The sequence below is a fragment of the Talpa occidentalis genome, unplaced genomic scaffold (genome assembly GCF_014898055.3).
Source record: "Talpa occidentalis isolate TD23 unplaced genomic scaffold, MPIMG_talOcc4v2.1 talOcc4.9, whole genome shotgun sequence".
Classification (NCBI taxonomy): Eukaryota; Metazoa; Chordata; class Mammalia; order Eulipotyphla; family Talpidae; genus Talpa; species Talpa occidentalis.
In genome coordinates this window covers 113,298,051-113,313,032 of record NW_023605305.1, presented here as the reverse complement: position 1 = coordinate 113,313,032, position 14,982 = coordinate 113,298,051, and the positions used below count along the sequence as shown (strand labels likewise).

Below are 14,982 nucleotides of genomic sequence, written 5' to 3'. Positions count from 1 at the left end.
TCCCAGAAGCGGCGTGTCATGTAAACTCGTAATTTAACCAAAACACGAAACACTTTCTTCTATCACATGCTCCCAGGCCCCTTCTCCGGCCCGGGGGAAGCAGCTTTTCGCTAAATGCCCCACCTCCCCACCTGTGGTGTTTGTTGCTGTAACATCTAAACCCGAGCATCATTTATTCACCAGTGACTCTATCATGTTAGGCCGTACAGGGTCTGCAGAGCCTCTTTGAACCTTCAGAACCAAGCAGCTAGCAGGGTTCCACAAAGTGTGCAGACCGAATGACTGCCAAAGATGATTTACCGCCCCCTGTGAAGCTGGGGCGGCCACTTTGCACAAGGAAACCTTTGAATTTATTTATTTATTTATTTATTTATTAAAGAGGCATGTTTTATTTATTTATTTGTTTTGTTTATAGCTCCCTCTGGATGGCTGGGATCCGATGGGCTCAGTTTAGAACGCTGCAACTAACACCCCCTAAGGAGACTCCCTACCCCCAACAGCCCCCCACAAGCCTGCGCAAAGACCAGGCTTCGGAGGACAACACTAGAGCCAAAGCCAGGAGCTGGCGGTCCCCACCTGCTTTGCAAGGACCAGAGACCCCCCCCCAGCCAATTGCTCCCTAACCTGGCCCGGGGCCTGCGCATGCGCGGCAAGCAAAACTGGGGCGGAAATAGGCCTGGCTCTTGGCCGACGTCATTCAAAGCAGACGGCTCCGCCCTTCCCAAAATGGCGCTGCACGCAACACGGAAGGCGCGTGGGTGCTGGACCTTCATCCGGGCACTTCACAAAGGACCCGAAGCGGCGCCCACTCCCCAGGTAACCGCAGCTGGCCCTTCCCCCGCGGGCCTCCCAGACGGCTCGGTCCTTCCCGGCCTCCCTCCCTCCGTTTGCTTTTTTTCTTGCTATTTCCTCTGAGGTGTTGCTGGCGACTCCTCTCCTAGTGCGGACTCGCCTAAAACTGCCCTCCTACTTAGAGCGCGGCGACGTTGCGACGATGCGCGATGACGTAACGCGCTCCGGTGGGCGGAGCGCGCCGCCCCTCTCCGCTAGGAGCCTTCCGCGACCCGGAAGTGTTGCCAGGCAACAGGGGAAGCCGAGCCCTGGGGATGTTAATGGAGACCCGAGGGGCTGTGGTTTCAGGGGCGGCTGTCGTTCTCGCGGCCCCATTGCTGTTTCGTTCTCCTTCCCCTAACTGCAGGCCAGGTGGCCTGCGGGGAAATGGAGAGAAGGCGTCTTGTCTTGTTAGGAGTTGGGCCGTTTAAGTCCTTGAGCGAATTCTATGCTGGTTCCTCCTCTTTGCCCCAAATCCTATATCCCGTGAGCTGTGTAAGGGAATTGCCGCAAGCTGCCCCCAAGTGCGTCGTTCTTGTCCTGCTCCTGGCAGCTCTGCTGACCACAGCTTTTGCACTGAGAGCGCTCTGCTCTTCCGTAGTTGGAATTGTAAATACATGGCAAAAGAAAAAATCCATATATATCATTTGACTCATTCAGACATTTACAGAACGTCTTCAGATCTCTTGGAAGATATCCTCTGGGAACCAGAGGCAAAAGTTGAGATTCTGTGGTTATTAGGTAATCTCCTGGCATCTTGCATATTCACTTGTCATGATGCATGAGTGGGGGAATTTCGAATCATAATGGTGTATTGGAAAGAGCACTCGACTGGAAGTGAAACCAGAAGTCAGGGAATTCGTCTGCCACTTGCTGGCTGTGGGTCCTACCAAGTCTCTTAATCTCATATTTTCTTTAGTAAAATGGGTGGAGAGAGGGTTGAACTGATTGACACAGTAATGTTCCTTATGGTATGGGAAGTAGGGTTTGTGATTATGAAGACAGAGTGAAGCCAGTGAGATGATGAAAACCAGGAATTAAATTCTAATTTTTCTAATCATCCCTTAAATGGCTTCCCTATCTGCATTAAATAAGTTCGTTGATATGACCTTCACAAAATTCTTGTAATAATAAAGGCTATATTATACCAGAAAACTCTTTGTCAAAAACATAGCATTTCAATTGTTATTTTCACTTTTAGTCGGCGGTGTCAGGTACAACTTGATTCAGAATTAGATAAATCCATTAAATATTTCTCTTCTTGAAATTTGAGAGTTTGGCTATACAGAACCAAAATTAATTACTATATAGTAAAAAGTAAGTCTTACACCCAAACTCCTTTTCAAACTCAAGAGTTAAGAATGTCACAAGAAGTAGAGAAGCAAAAAGAAAAGAAAAACTAGTAAATTTGAGCCCACTAATAATTAACGGGGAATGTTAAGGTCATTAAACATTTTAAAGAGAAAAATTTTCTTAAGCCTCTACTGATGTTTCAGTGACATATATGAATATAGTTATCTTAATCAGCTGTTAATTTAGTGTTCAAGATGTAGAATTCCCAGAACACATTAATGTTTCCAAACCTGTAATATAACTGAGGAGAATAAAAATTAAAATGTGGGTTAAAACTTTTTTTAAAAACTATAAATCTACAGATAATTTTAAATCACTTAAAAATATGTGTGCATGAAAGACTAATGGTATTCTTTTCAAAGACCAGCTGAAAAAAGATAAAATTGTATTCATAGTGTAATTATAATATTATATTTGTAAATAAATATTTTTAGAAATGTTTGCACAGAAAAAAACGGCTGGAAAGAAACAACCTTTCTTAACATTCTTTCTTGTGCATTGGTCTTCCTAAACAGTGAATTTAAAGTGATTTTTTTTCTTTAAGCATTCTTTGTCTTTCACATGTTCTAAATTGAAGATATATCACTTTTAGATCCAGAATAAAGTTCTTAAAGCATAAATCTCCATATAGATGCATAGTTGTTAATATCATCTGTGATATTTTAGGTCTCAGAGAGATACTTTCCCACAGTGCTGTTATTAAAATGGCCTAAGAAAAGAACTACTAAAAATTTATGACCACTTTTCCTGTATGTATCTTCTATTTCTCTTGAAATGCTTCCTTTGAAGTCAAAGAGATTTTCTGAACAGATGCAGAAATATGTGAGGGAAGAATTGGATTCGTAAACCAGATGCAGTAGACATTTTTATGATATCTCATAACCTTTTTGAAAACAAAAATTATTTTGCAATGGTGTAGCCTAATAGAAAAAACGAATAGCCACCACGGGTGATTCTATCAAATGCCAAGAAATAACTAAGAAATGCTGGTTATTAGTTTTGACCCTACAGTTATTCCCTAAGGTGAGAGCAAAAATGAAGGAGCCTTGTTGGAAACTGGCTGCAAGAGTGTAGCGATTTCTAGGGTGTTTCAATGTTTTCTTTAAAAAACAAAATCTTGGGTCAGAAGCCTGGCATTTGGGGAAGTTTAATTATCTTAAAAGAAGGCTTTGGCCCCTCAAGACTAGATGTGAACTGGAGTTTTAAGTTAAAAATAGGGACAAACAGGAATAACAGTGTATGGAGCTGTATCTTTACGAGATGGCTACAGTTTATAGAAAAGCGTTTATTTTGCCAGATGTTGCCTGATAGAAAACCACTGAAGTCTGACAAGATGAGAGTAGTCACCGAGTTAGAGGAATGAAGCTCTGACTTGTTATGTTTAAATACTGGTGGCATTCAGTGAATTTAAGCCTGTCATCATTGGCCAAACACATGGAATCTGTACTTCTTTGACCTTATAATAGTATTGTGCAAAGAGTGAAATATCGATGGTTAGTAGCCCTTTGTAAGAATATCTGTAATCATTCAGTTGCAATATACAATGTCCGTGGTTTATTGCAGTTGAATCCAACACTTCATTATTAGCAGTCCCCAACCTGGCATCAGCCAGTAGTAACTTACTGTTCCTACAATTAATGGACACTAAGTGTAACCACTGGTCAGAGGAATTGTGCCTACAAAAAAATAAGCACTGCATTAATTTTTTTCAACTTGTATTTGGTTCTCACAAGACATTCTTAAAATTGCTTTTTTTAACTGCTTTATAAGTTCAGAGTTGCAAAATTAGCATACAGTATCCCTAGTCTCTACAAGAAATTAAGTTGGCGCTGTGCTGTTATTTTAGCTACACTCTTATTTCAATTTTTCCCAGCTTTTTTTTAAAGATTTTTTTATTTATTTATACAAGCACTGGGTATAGTCAGAAGCACGGGAGGGTGAGAGAATTCACCAGAGACAGAGCGGGGAACAGAACAGGCAGACTGACAAAATACACTGCTGAGGGGAGCAGCGGGCGCAGCGGGAGATGTCTGTCACGCCATGAGGGACCCTCGCTGGCAGCCGGGGATCAAACCGGTGCTGCAGAGGCTGCGGGCAGCTTCGCAGCTCAGCGCTCAACCGCTGCGCCACCAGGGGAGGCCCAATTTTCCCCAGCTTTTTAACTAGTCTCTTTCTGGTGCAGGACCAAATCCAGGACCCACATTATATTTAGTTGTCCTGTCTCCTCAGGGTGTGGCACTTGCTCAGTCTTGCATGACCTGGGTACTCCTGAAGAGTGCTGGCCATTCTGTCCATGTCTCTCTGTCTGCATAATTTGTGTGATGTTTTCTCAGGAGCAGAGGCCCTGGATTTTACAATAATACCACAGAACATACGCTGTTCCTAGCCAGGCTCTAAGGCAGGTACTAGCGCCCTGTTTCTAACACAAGGAAATCGATTTGCATTCAGTAACTTGCCTGGTGTCCTAAAGCTCATTAATGGTGGAATTAGAATGGTAAAACTTAGTCTTGGCCCTTCACCTCTTATTTTGCAAATGGTGTTTGTTATTAAAGATTTGTGTGCTCTTCATGCCCTCAAGCTGGGGTAGAGGTCCCAGTGGTTTTCCCCGTGGTTTCTCTCTGCCATGTGTTGTCTCTCCAACTTGCAACAAGATCTCCTCCACTTGGAAAGCCACCAGGAGTGACTGTAGCCCTCAAGGAATTTGGCTCGTTGATAAGGGTGCCAATTTGATCCAGCTACTTCATCTCTCTCTGCTTTTCTCAGACAGTAGATGAGAATGTCCTGTGGGTTTTGCTAAAGGCCTGGAGAAACTCCACCCATTCTGTGAGTCCAGGTTTAAAAGGGTCTTTAGAGTTTTTAAATTTTATTCTTGTGAACTAACTTAGCATATTAGAAATAACATTTCAGTTCTTTGATGTTATTTTTTTTGAGTAGCCAATGAAACTACCGCTGGTAACTGCTGGAAACGTAGAGCAGGAACATTAGGTAAATGCTGAGGATAAACCCTAGCAACTATCGTGGCGGCCACAGCCAGGTCACAGAGGCGAGGAGAGTGAGATTGGGGACCCCCAGGTGGGGACCCCACAGCCTTCCTCAGTGCGTCTGTGTGTGCAGCTTAGGGAAGTGTCCGCAGAGGCTTACAGGGATAACTGTTTGCCTGCTTAAGCCTGTGCACACCGTATTCCTCTGTCTTTCTGAGAAGGAACTAGCATTTATGGAGCCCCTGCAGTGTGCAGGGCTCCAGGCCTCCTGCCTCGGTGAATCTTCACACTCTCCGGGCTCTCTGGCCCTCTGGGGTCTCTCCGGTGTCATCTGCTGCTCTCTGCCCCACAGGCTGTCCTCGGCTCAGCACGCCCACACTGCACTCCAGGTGCTGCCAAAAGGTGGGAGGGCAGGAAAAACCTGACAACTTAACATTTTCCCTACAACCCTGTAACTATTCTACCATTTTTATAAAGACTAGCTACAACAAATGTTGGGGAGAATGTGGAGAGAAAGGAACTCTCCTGCACTGCTGGTGGGAGTGCAAACTGGTCCAAGCACTATGGAGAGCTGTGTGGAGATTCCTCAACCTGCTAAAGATGGAGCTACCATATGATCCAGCCATTCCACTCCTAGGTATTTACCCAAAGGACACAGAATCATTAATTCAAAAGGGCACTTGCACCCCTATGTTTACAGCAGCACTGTTTACAATAGCTAAGCTATGGAAACAACCCAAATGCCCGAAAATAGATGACTGGATCAAGAAGATGTGGTCCATATACACCATGGAATATTACTCAGCATTCAAAAAAGATAAACACATGCCATTTGCAGCAACATGGATGGCGCTGGAAGGGATCATGCTCAGCAAAATAAGCCAGAAAGAAAAAGAAAAATACCAGATGGTCTCACTCATAGCAGGAATTTAGAAAAGGTCCCCAAATAAGGGACCAAGAAAAACACTAATTATAATAAAGTAAAAATCAAAATCAACAAGCAACAATAAACCAGAGACTCACTGGGCTGGGAGGGGGGTTGAGAAGGAATTAGGGTCAAAATAAGGGGAGTGGGAATTGTATGGGGAATATAACCAAGATGAAAATGCATACATTATGCAAAAATGAAAAATGATGTAAAACTATATATAAAATAAAACAAAATAAAAAAAGAAGGAAACGTCGGCTCTGAGAGATTAGGGTGTTTTTCCAAGTCCCAGAGTTCGTTAATGGTGGGGTCAGGATTCGAACTCAAAGCCTCACCTGGGCTTTTTCCACTTGCCCAGTCATAGACGCTTCACAGATAACACCTTTTATGAATCCCTGCTAGGCCAAACAAATACAAACACACTTTTCTGGCTTATAGGAGTAGAAAAGTAGCTACAGCCCCAACCACCACGCACACAGCCTGGACCTCCACATTTCTTGAGATAAGGCTTTTTTTTTAATTTTTAAAAATTTATTTTTTTTCAAATAAAGTACCTTTGCTTACTTTCTTGTTTGTTTTTGACAGTAGAGGATTTCTCACCTCAGTGTGGTCGCCATAGTTCTCCCACCACCAGAGCACCCACAGCCCATCACCACAGTCCCTGTGCTCTTCCCTCCCACCGGTTCCTGCCCCTCTCCCCCCACCTCCCCCGCACTCTGGGGGTCTCATATCTGTGGTCAGCTTTTATGGTTTGTCTTTGTCTGACCCTTTGTTTGGTTTTTCTCTATTCTGCATATAAATAAAACCACCTGGAATTTATCTTGCTTCTTCTATTTCATTTAGCAGCACTTCAGCTCCATCCATGTTGCCTCAAATGGCATGAATTTGTCTTTTTTACTACCAAGTAGTATTCTATTGTGTATATGTACCACATCTTTTAAGATGAAGTTTGAAAAATACTTCAGTTTCATTAAATATCTGAGCTTGTTTGCTCGGAACCACATATGGTAATAGGTGGATTATATTTATTTATTTTTACCTTGAGGTGGATTATTTTTAAGGCACTGCCCTGTAAGGGAGTAGTTTGGGGGTATTTACTTTGGTATGTATGTACTTTATAATTCAAGTCACAATATTTTGCTTTTTTATTTTAAGCTACATAGCTGCTCTGTCAATGTGTGGTTTGGGAGTATTTACAGATGTTGGTATTTTATCAACAAAATGCAACCTATGTTCTCTTTTATCTTAAGCTATAGGAGTCCTTGCAATATTAACAATTTTCTTCTTCCAAACACAGTTTACTTCTCCACCACCTGCTGGTCTTTGGGCACAAAGGTGGTGCTGTGGATTTACTCTGTCATTATTAAATGAGCCTGGCCTCTAGCTTCCTTACAGAGAACATTGAGTCTGTATCTACTCTTGAGCTAAGTTCACCACCATCACCCCAAGATTCAAGACTCTCTCTTGTATCAACTGGAACACGAGGCACCAGGCTTCTTCCTGCCTTTCCCCGGAAGACACTGACTCATGTTGGGGGTGGAGGCTGCACCTCGTTGGTGAGGCCCTCGATGCAGACAGATAATTTATGGGCACAGAAACGAAATGCTGCCTCCAGCCTAACTCAACTTAACTCTGCTTGGCACCTACGGCTTTCTCTATATGTCATTTCTTAGTAATGCCCTATCTCTTATTCCCAGTCTGAGACTTACTACTTTTCTTAACTTCTTTCTCTGCTTGCTGAGCAAATCAAGGTCATGGGTAGGTGTTTGTGCTATTCCATCACTTCAGTTCTGCTGGTCCTGCAATTATTTACCTAAATTCATCTACAGCTCTTTTTCTGCCATTGAACCTACTTCTGGTTGACTAAGGAGGTGCCTTTCTGACTGCGCCTTTGGCTCCTAAAAAGCAAGGTCGAGCTTCTCTGATTTCTGACATAGCCATGGAGACTCTCACGACTTCCACTTGTCCTCTAGAGTTTCCAGCCAGCACACAGGAGGTCAGTTTCTCCTTTGCGCTTGCAGCTCGGTGTTCTGATTGTGACTCATTACGGTCCCAGGCAACACTGCTGTGGACAGCTCCCTGTGTTACTGGCATTAATTGTAGAATTTTTAGCAAGAGATTTAAAATCTAAAATAAAAGAAGAAATCTCACAGTGCAAAACATTTTCAAGTGGGCTATAATTTCATTAGTAAGAATGCCCAGTCCTAAAGAACATTTTGTGGTTTCCAAAGTGCTCGTTGTATTCCCATTTAATATTGAGTACAATACACAGCGTTTCACTACTCAGCCATCTGAAAATTTTACTCACTGATTCAATTTTCAAATTTTTTTTTTTACCTTTTTTATAGTATGATGATCCTAAGTAAATGGCAGTATTTCTTAAAGGTCTAGTTCAGTGGATATTATTTTCTTATTTGTACTAAAATTGATTTAATGTTTGATTCAGCTAGTCTGATAATTTCAGTTATTACCAAATGTGATGATTGTGGGAGGGAGAGGAGATTTATTGGATGCTTATGGTGGCCCAAGCATGGTTTTAAGTACTTGACATGCATTAACTCATTCAGTCCCCACAGCCCAGTGAGGTCAGTGTTAATATCAGCCCCATTTTATAGATGGGGGTACTGAGAGGTCATATTACTCCCCCAAGGCCACATAGCTAGCAAGTGTTAGAGTCAAGGTGTAAACCTAGGTAGCCTGATACCAAACTCCATGCACTAACTGTCATAAAATGATAGGAAATTCTGAAACAAATTACCTGTGTTAATATGCCAATAACTGCTTTGCAACTTTTAAATTTGTTCCATGAAAGCCACTTACAGATCTTGCAATGGTGACATGCAGAGTAGAAATTATAAATCATCCTTTGTTGTTGCTACTCCTACGGTCTTGTTTGGCTTGATGAATTATGAGAAAGGAGTAAAACTGTCTTGTAAATTTATCTTCATGTCTCTATTTGGCTACTGCCACTAGGATTACCCTGTGTAAAATAGGGGCTTTTAACACATGAGTCCCAAGGTGCATGTAGGAAGTTCTGTTTATACACAGAACTACACAGTCCATAGCTAAAAGGTCAACCTATGCAGAGCCCTGCAGGCGGAGGGGAGGTGGTGAGTGCTGAGGCTGATGGATGACCAGGGGACCACTGTCTAGGTCTGGTTGGATTTATGACCCACTGTAGTACTTCTTCAAAAAATAGCAGAGGTGCAAGGGGGGGATGGAAGAATTGAAAGTAATTAGTGTCGTGGGGCTACGGGGATGAGAATTTTATTCAAAAAGATTCTCATTCCAAGGAATTCTTAAAGAGGTCAGTAATTCACTAATTGAATTAAAGAGAATTACTGCCAATGAGTACATGAATCTGTATGCTGCTGAGGCTCTAAAAAGTAGCAACGCTGAGCAGAGTTTATTTGATGCACGGGACGAGGGCCTCACAGATTTTTCCTTATGTCCCCCCTGAACAGGGACCTTCGCATCAGCTATTCTGCTTTCTGTTCATCCAGCCCACTCTTCACTCGCTGCGGTACTTTGGGTCCTTTTGAGAAGCAGGAGAATGTTAAGGTGAAGAGAAATAGTGCTGCTTACTCAGACCCCTGATCTGGACGCTTTCTCTCCTGGGGACAGTGGTCTAAGCAGCTGGTGCCTGAATTTGCTGGAAGAGAGGTCTCGGGGCAGGGCTAAGTGTGTAGTGTGAAGGTGAGGACCCAAGGAGAGGTCAGGGACCAGACTGTGGGGAACCGTGGCTGGCTGTGGGGAGAGAGCCAGGTTGACCATCCATGGGTACCGCTTGTCTGGCCATCTTGGAAGATGTTTCTTGACGGCCAACTTTGCCTTCTCCAGTGACTGACAACTTTCTAGCCACTCCCATGCCACCTAGTTATGAAACTCAGTAACCTGGAGGAGGGTGTCTGGAGGATAAACACCCACAGAACATTATGTTTCTCGTCCTACAGTTGGCTGGCTGTTCACTAAGAGAAAACGTGGTTAAGCTGAAGGCACCAGGCACAGGGTCAGTTAGGACCAACCCCACCGCGTACTAACGCAATGCCAGCCAAATCATCAGACCTCACCTGCCTTCTCATCTGCGCAGCAGCCATGACAAGGATTCATGGGACCTGCATGTGAGCTCCTGTGTGCATGGAAATAAAGCTCCTTGGCCAGTGGCTGGCACCCAGGGGCTCCTCCCTGCCTGATTATAATGACGTCTTCAGTGATAATGATTTTACTCGCAATTTTCTCTCCCCCACCCTTATCACTGTTAACAGTCCCTTGATTTCCCCCACATCACACTAATCTTCCCCATCCCCCGCCCCTGTCTGAGTAGTTTCATCTCCCCCAAAGCAACACTCATGTGTTCCCCTCACTCAGAACCCTTTGAGGCCTTTTCATAAGGTTTAGGCTCCTTGTAGCCCGATATTCAGGGACTCGCACAGCCCAGCTCCAGAATACTCGTGTAGGTCGTTGCTGGCTTATATGTATGTCTTTTCTCCACAGCCTTTGCCCTGGAGTTCATAAAATTTCCAAGTTTGCTCAGAGCAGACTTCTGTTACGTTCTTGTTCATGCCGCTATGTCTTCTTTTAAAGGACTCTCTTCCTATCTTGTTGGTCTGTATTCCACCGTGCTTTAGACCACAGCAAAAAACAAACAGCCACAGCAAAACTCAGGTATAGGTGCTGGGGAACTTTTTTCCTAAGTTGGAAAGGATCACTCTCATTTTGAAATTGTATAGGCTTTGATACCTTTCTTATAGAAATGAACACATCCTTCCTTATGTTCTGTCTCTGGCTATTGGCATTTGCTTTAAGAAAGATGGAGAGTGTACTTTTTTATTTAGATTTTTTTTTTAAAGATTTATTTATTTATTTATTTATACAAGCACTGGGTACAGTCAGAAGCTCGGGAGGGTGAGAGAATTCACCAGAGCCAGAGCGGGGAGCAGAGCAGGCAGAAGGACCGAAGTACACTGCTGAGGGGAGCAGCGGGCGGCAGGAGAGGTCTGCGTGCCATGTGGGGCCCTCGCCCGGCGGTCAGGGATCGAACCAGTGCTGCGGAGGCTGCGGGCAGCTTCGCAATCCAGCGCTCAACCACTGCGCCACCGGGGAGGCCCTATTTAGATTTTTTTTTAAGGTTTATTTTATTTATGCATCCAAGAACTGGGGTGTAGGCCAGAGGTGTCAGGGTGGGGGGTGGGTGCAGTGAGAGGATTCACCAGAGACAGAGCAGGGAGCAGAACAGGAGGATCTGCTGAAATCCACTGCTGCAGGGAGCAGCGGGCGAGATGGGAGAGGTCTGCTGCGCCATGTGGGTCAGCTCCCTGGCGGGGGTTCCAACTCGTGCTGCAGTGGCTGCTGAGAGCTTCAAAGTGCTGAGACTTAACCCCTTGTACCACCAGGGAGACCCTAGTTAGATCTTTTATGAACACTCCAGAGGAAAGAGTCTATAGTAAACAGTGTGGTTGGCAGGGGCAGCCGCAGGCCCCGCACTCAGTGGCAGGCCTCAGCAGGCGCATGTTCCTGGAGGAACCACCAGCAGGGGAAGGCGGGGCAGGAAGGACTGATCTTCTTGACCCTGAACTGTGGTCACTATGGGTTACTTCTTAAATTTTTGGTATAATAATGCCTATAAAAGAAAGCCAGGGACTGAATTCAGGGAAAAAGAAAAGCAATGTGATAAGACATGAGTTATTGCTGCCGCTGGCATTTAGCATCTTGTAAATTGAGACTGTTTTTTTTGTGTGCTTTTTTTAATGTGTTTGCAGAAGATTTCACTGCTTGCTATAATTAAGCGGTGATATGATAATGGCCCTACGTGTCCAGATGTTTATAAGTGATTGAAAAAGAAATGCTGATTTTATTTCAATAATTTTCCAAATGGGATGTGAATTTCCAGCTTGTCGCTATAACTGACTTTATTGCCACTCTAGCCCTAACTTTATTTTCACAAGTATAGCTAAGTGTTCTGTGTTGACCTCCTCTATTAAGTTAAAGTTTGTTAATTATATGGTCACACTAGGATTAAAATGTGATTTTAAACCGTTTTGCCTCAAGAGATTGTCTGGTTCAATAAATATGTGTATTTATGTAGTAGCTGACATGGTTTTCGCTATTTTAATCACAAGTATGCTTCTTCAGCTCGTGAAGGAAGTGCTCATTTATTGTATCCACATTACCTTGCCTTCCAAATTGTCCTTAAGCCCCTTTAAAGCTGCCTGTCAAACCAGACCTTGCATCTTTGCTCTGTAGATCTTGGTGTGCTCTGCAAGATACAGGAAACAGCCCTGCTGTCACTGTACCATTATTTTATGAAGCCCCGAGGACCTTTCATGGCTCACAGTCTAACGCTATTCATTTTTCCTTGTATCTTGATAGGAGCAGAATAGTATGAGTCAAGCAAAATTTATATCTACATTACAGAGAACTTATTTTCTCTTCTTTTAAAGTGGCTAGGGTTTTTAAGCAGTTGGTAAAAAAAGTTTTATTGTTATACTTGTTTACCAACTTATCATTTAACTATTTAATAGTACCTTTACTCAATCGAATATAATGATGTTGTAGAACATCATGTCTGTAGGAAGGGGTTTGATAGCAGCATCTTCTTGGTAAGTCTGCAACTACAATGGCAACTTCGTACTCAGACTCTGTGCCCATAAATCTTTAAAATGTCTTAGAAATTCTAGTGTTTCCTACATGATATGCACATTAAAGACGTCTTTGCAGACACATCACCCAAAGCAGTGATAGTGAAAGTAAAGATAAACAGCTGGGACTACATCAAATTAAAGAGCTTCTGCACAGCAAAAGAGACAATAACCAAAACAAAGAGAAACCCCACCGACTGGGAGAACAACACTAATGATAAAGGACTGATCACAAAAATCTACAAAGAGCTGATGAGACTCAACAAAAACAAAATAATCCAGTCAAAAAATGGGCAGAAGAGCTAAAAAGAAACTTCTCTGAAGAGGAAATGCAAATGGCCAACAGGCATATGAAAAAATGTTCAACATCACTTGTAATCAGGGAAATGCAAATCAAAACTACCATGAGATACCATCTTACACCAGTGAGAATGGCACATATTAAAAAAACTAGCAACAGCAAATGTTGGCGAGGGTGTGGAGAAAAAGGAACTCTCCTGCACTGTTGGTGGGAGTGCAAACTGGTCCAACCACTATGGAGAGCTGTGTGGAGATTTCTGGACCTACTAAGCATAGAGCTTCCATATGATCCAGCAATTCCACTCCTAGGTATTTACCGAAAGGACGCAGAAACATCAACTCCAAAGAGCACCTGCACCCCTATGTTTATAGCAGCACTATTTACAATAGCTAAGCTTTGGAAACAGCCCAAATGCCCAAAAATAGATGACTGGATCAAGAAGATGGGGTCCATATACACCATGGAATATTACTCAGCATTCAAAAAAGATAAACACATGCCATTTGCAGCAACATGGATGGCGCTGGAAGGAATCATGCTCAGCGAAATAAGCCAGAAAGAAAAAGAAAAATACCGGATGGTCTCACTCATAGCAGGAATCTAGAAAACTTAAATAAGGGACCAGGAAAATGAATAACTATAAGAAAGTGAAAATCAAAATCAACAAACAACTATGAGCCAGAGACACTCTATGGGGGATGGGGGGCGGGGAAAGGAGGGATTGGGGTCAAAATAAGGAGGTTGTAATTGTATGGGGAATATACAAATAAAATTTAAATAAAAAAAGAAATATAAAAATATCCAACACCAAACAAACAAACAAACAAAAGAAATTCTAGTGTTTCAATATCCATATGCCATCTCTTACATTCTCTGTGAAAGTAAAACAGAAATTTCACAAACCAGGTATCAGTTTTTACTGGGAATATATTAACATATCTTTGCCTTATATAGAGACACCATTTATGCTCTAAATAACAGACTTTTGGGGTCAGGTTTCTATAGTACCTGTCTTCTCGAAAGTCAGAGACCCACCTTTAGACTACCCTGGTGGAGATCGGATCATCCAGCTTCTATTTGGACCACATATTAGAATGGAGTGACAGAGAAGAGTAGTTCTTCAAAAAGTTTCACAAAACCTTGACCACTGGTGGATTTACTCTCAGCTGAGTAGCGTGTAAATTTGTGTCTAATATAGACAAATCAAGAAAAACATATAAAGTGGGGGGGAATGATTTTTAAAAATCAGAGGTATTCGAAACTCTACTCAAACTCTAGAAAAGAGACCAGAATTGGAGGACCAAAAAAGAGATGTGAGAGAAGAATCACTAGACTGTGGATCAAAGAATTCCAGTGGGATAAAGAATTTCAAAGGAGAAGGAATGAAGAGCAAGCCAGGGGTATCATACAATAAAGACTGACCGTTATCCCTTGGAGTTCATCCCTTGTTCATCTGTAAATGGAAACAATACTGTATCAACCTCTGATGAGGACTCTGAGGATTAAATGACTTACTATTTACATGTGTCTGGAATACTAGCAGGCATGTATACACGCACATGCATATATATGTATATATGTATGTATGTATGTATGTATGTATATACTCCTCACCCTCCCCTCCCCTACTACTTACTGACTCTAAAGCTGGGCTTCTGATCTATGCCAGAGGACTGCATGCAAAATTGTTCTATAATGAGGTATTTCTGGTACTTGAGTAAGTAAGACCTCTCATCTGGAGAGCAAGGTAGACCTTCATACCTTTTCCTTCCTGTAAAAATGGCCCCAGTTACATTCTAGTGCTTACACAGTAACACAACAGCACACGTGTGCAGGGTCAGCCTAGCCGATTCTGAAGTTCAGAGTTGAGAGCAGGGTGGTATGAGAATCTTACTATAATATACCACTGCTTAAATATTTATGAATATATATATATATATATATATATAT

At 42.7% G+C, this 14,982-nt stretch overlaps 1 protein-coding gene across 1 annotated transcript in view; it reads left to right on the top strand.

Moving 5' to 3' along the window:
• Positions 1-714: 714 nt before the first annotated feature.
• The window catches only part of WARS2 (tryptophanyl tRNA synthetase 2, mitochondrial), a 65,704-nt gene continuing 51,436 nt past the window's right edge, over positions 715-14,982 (top strand). Inside the window, 1 exon segment of the mRNA XM_037499582.2 lies at positions 715-816. Coding sequence (XP_037355479.1) covers positions 727-816 — 90 coding nt within the window. The 5' untranslated portion in view covers positions 715-726.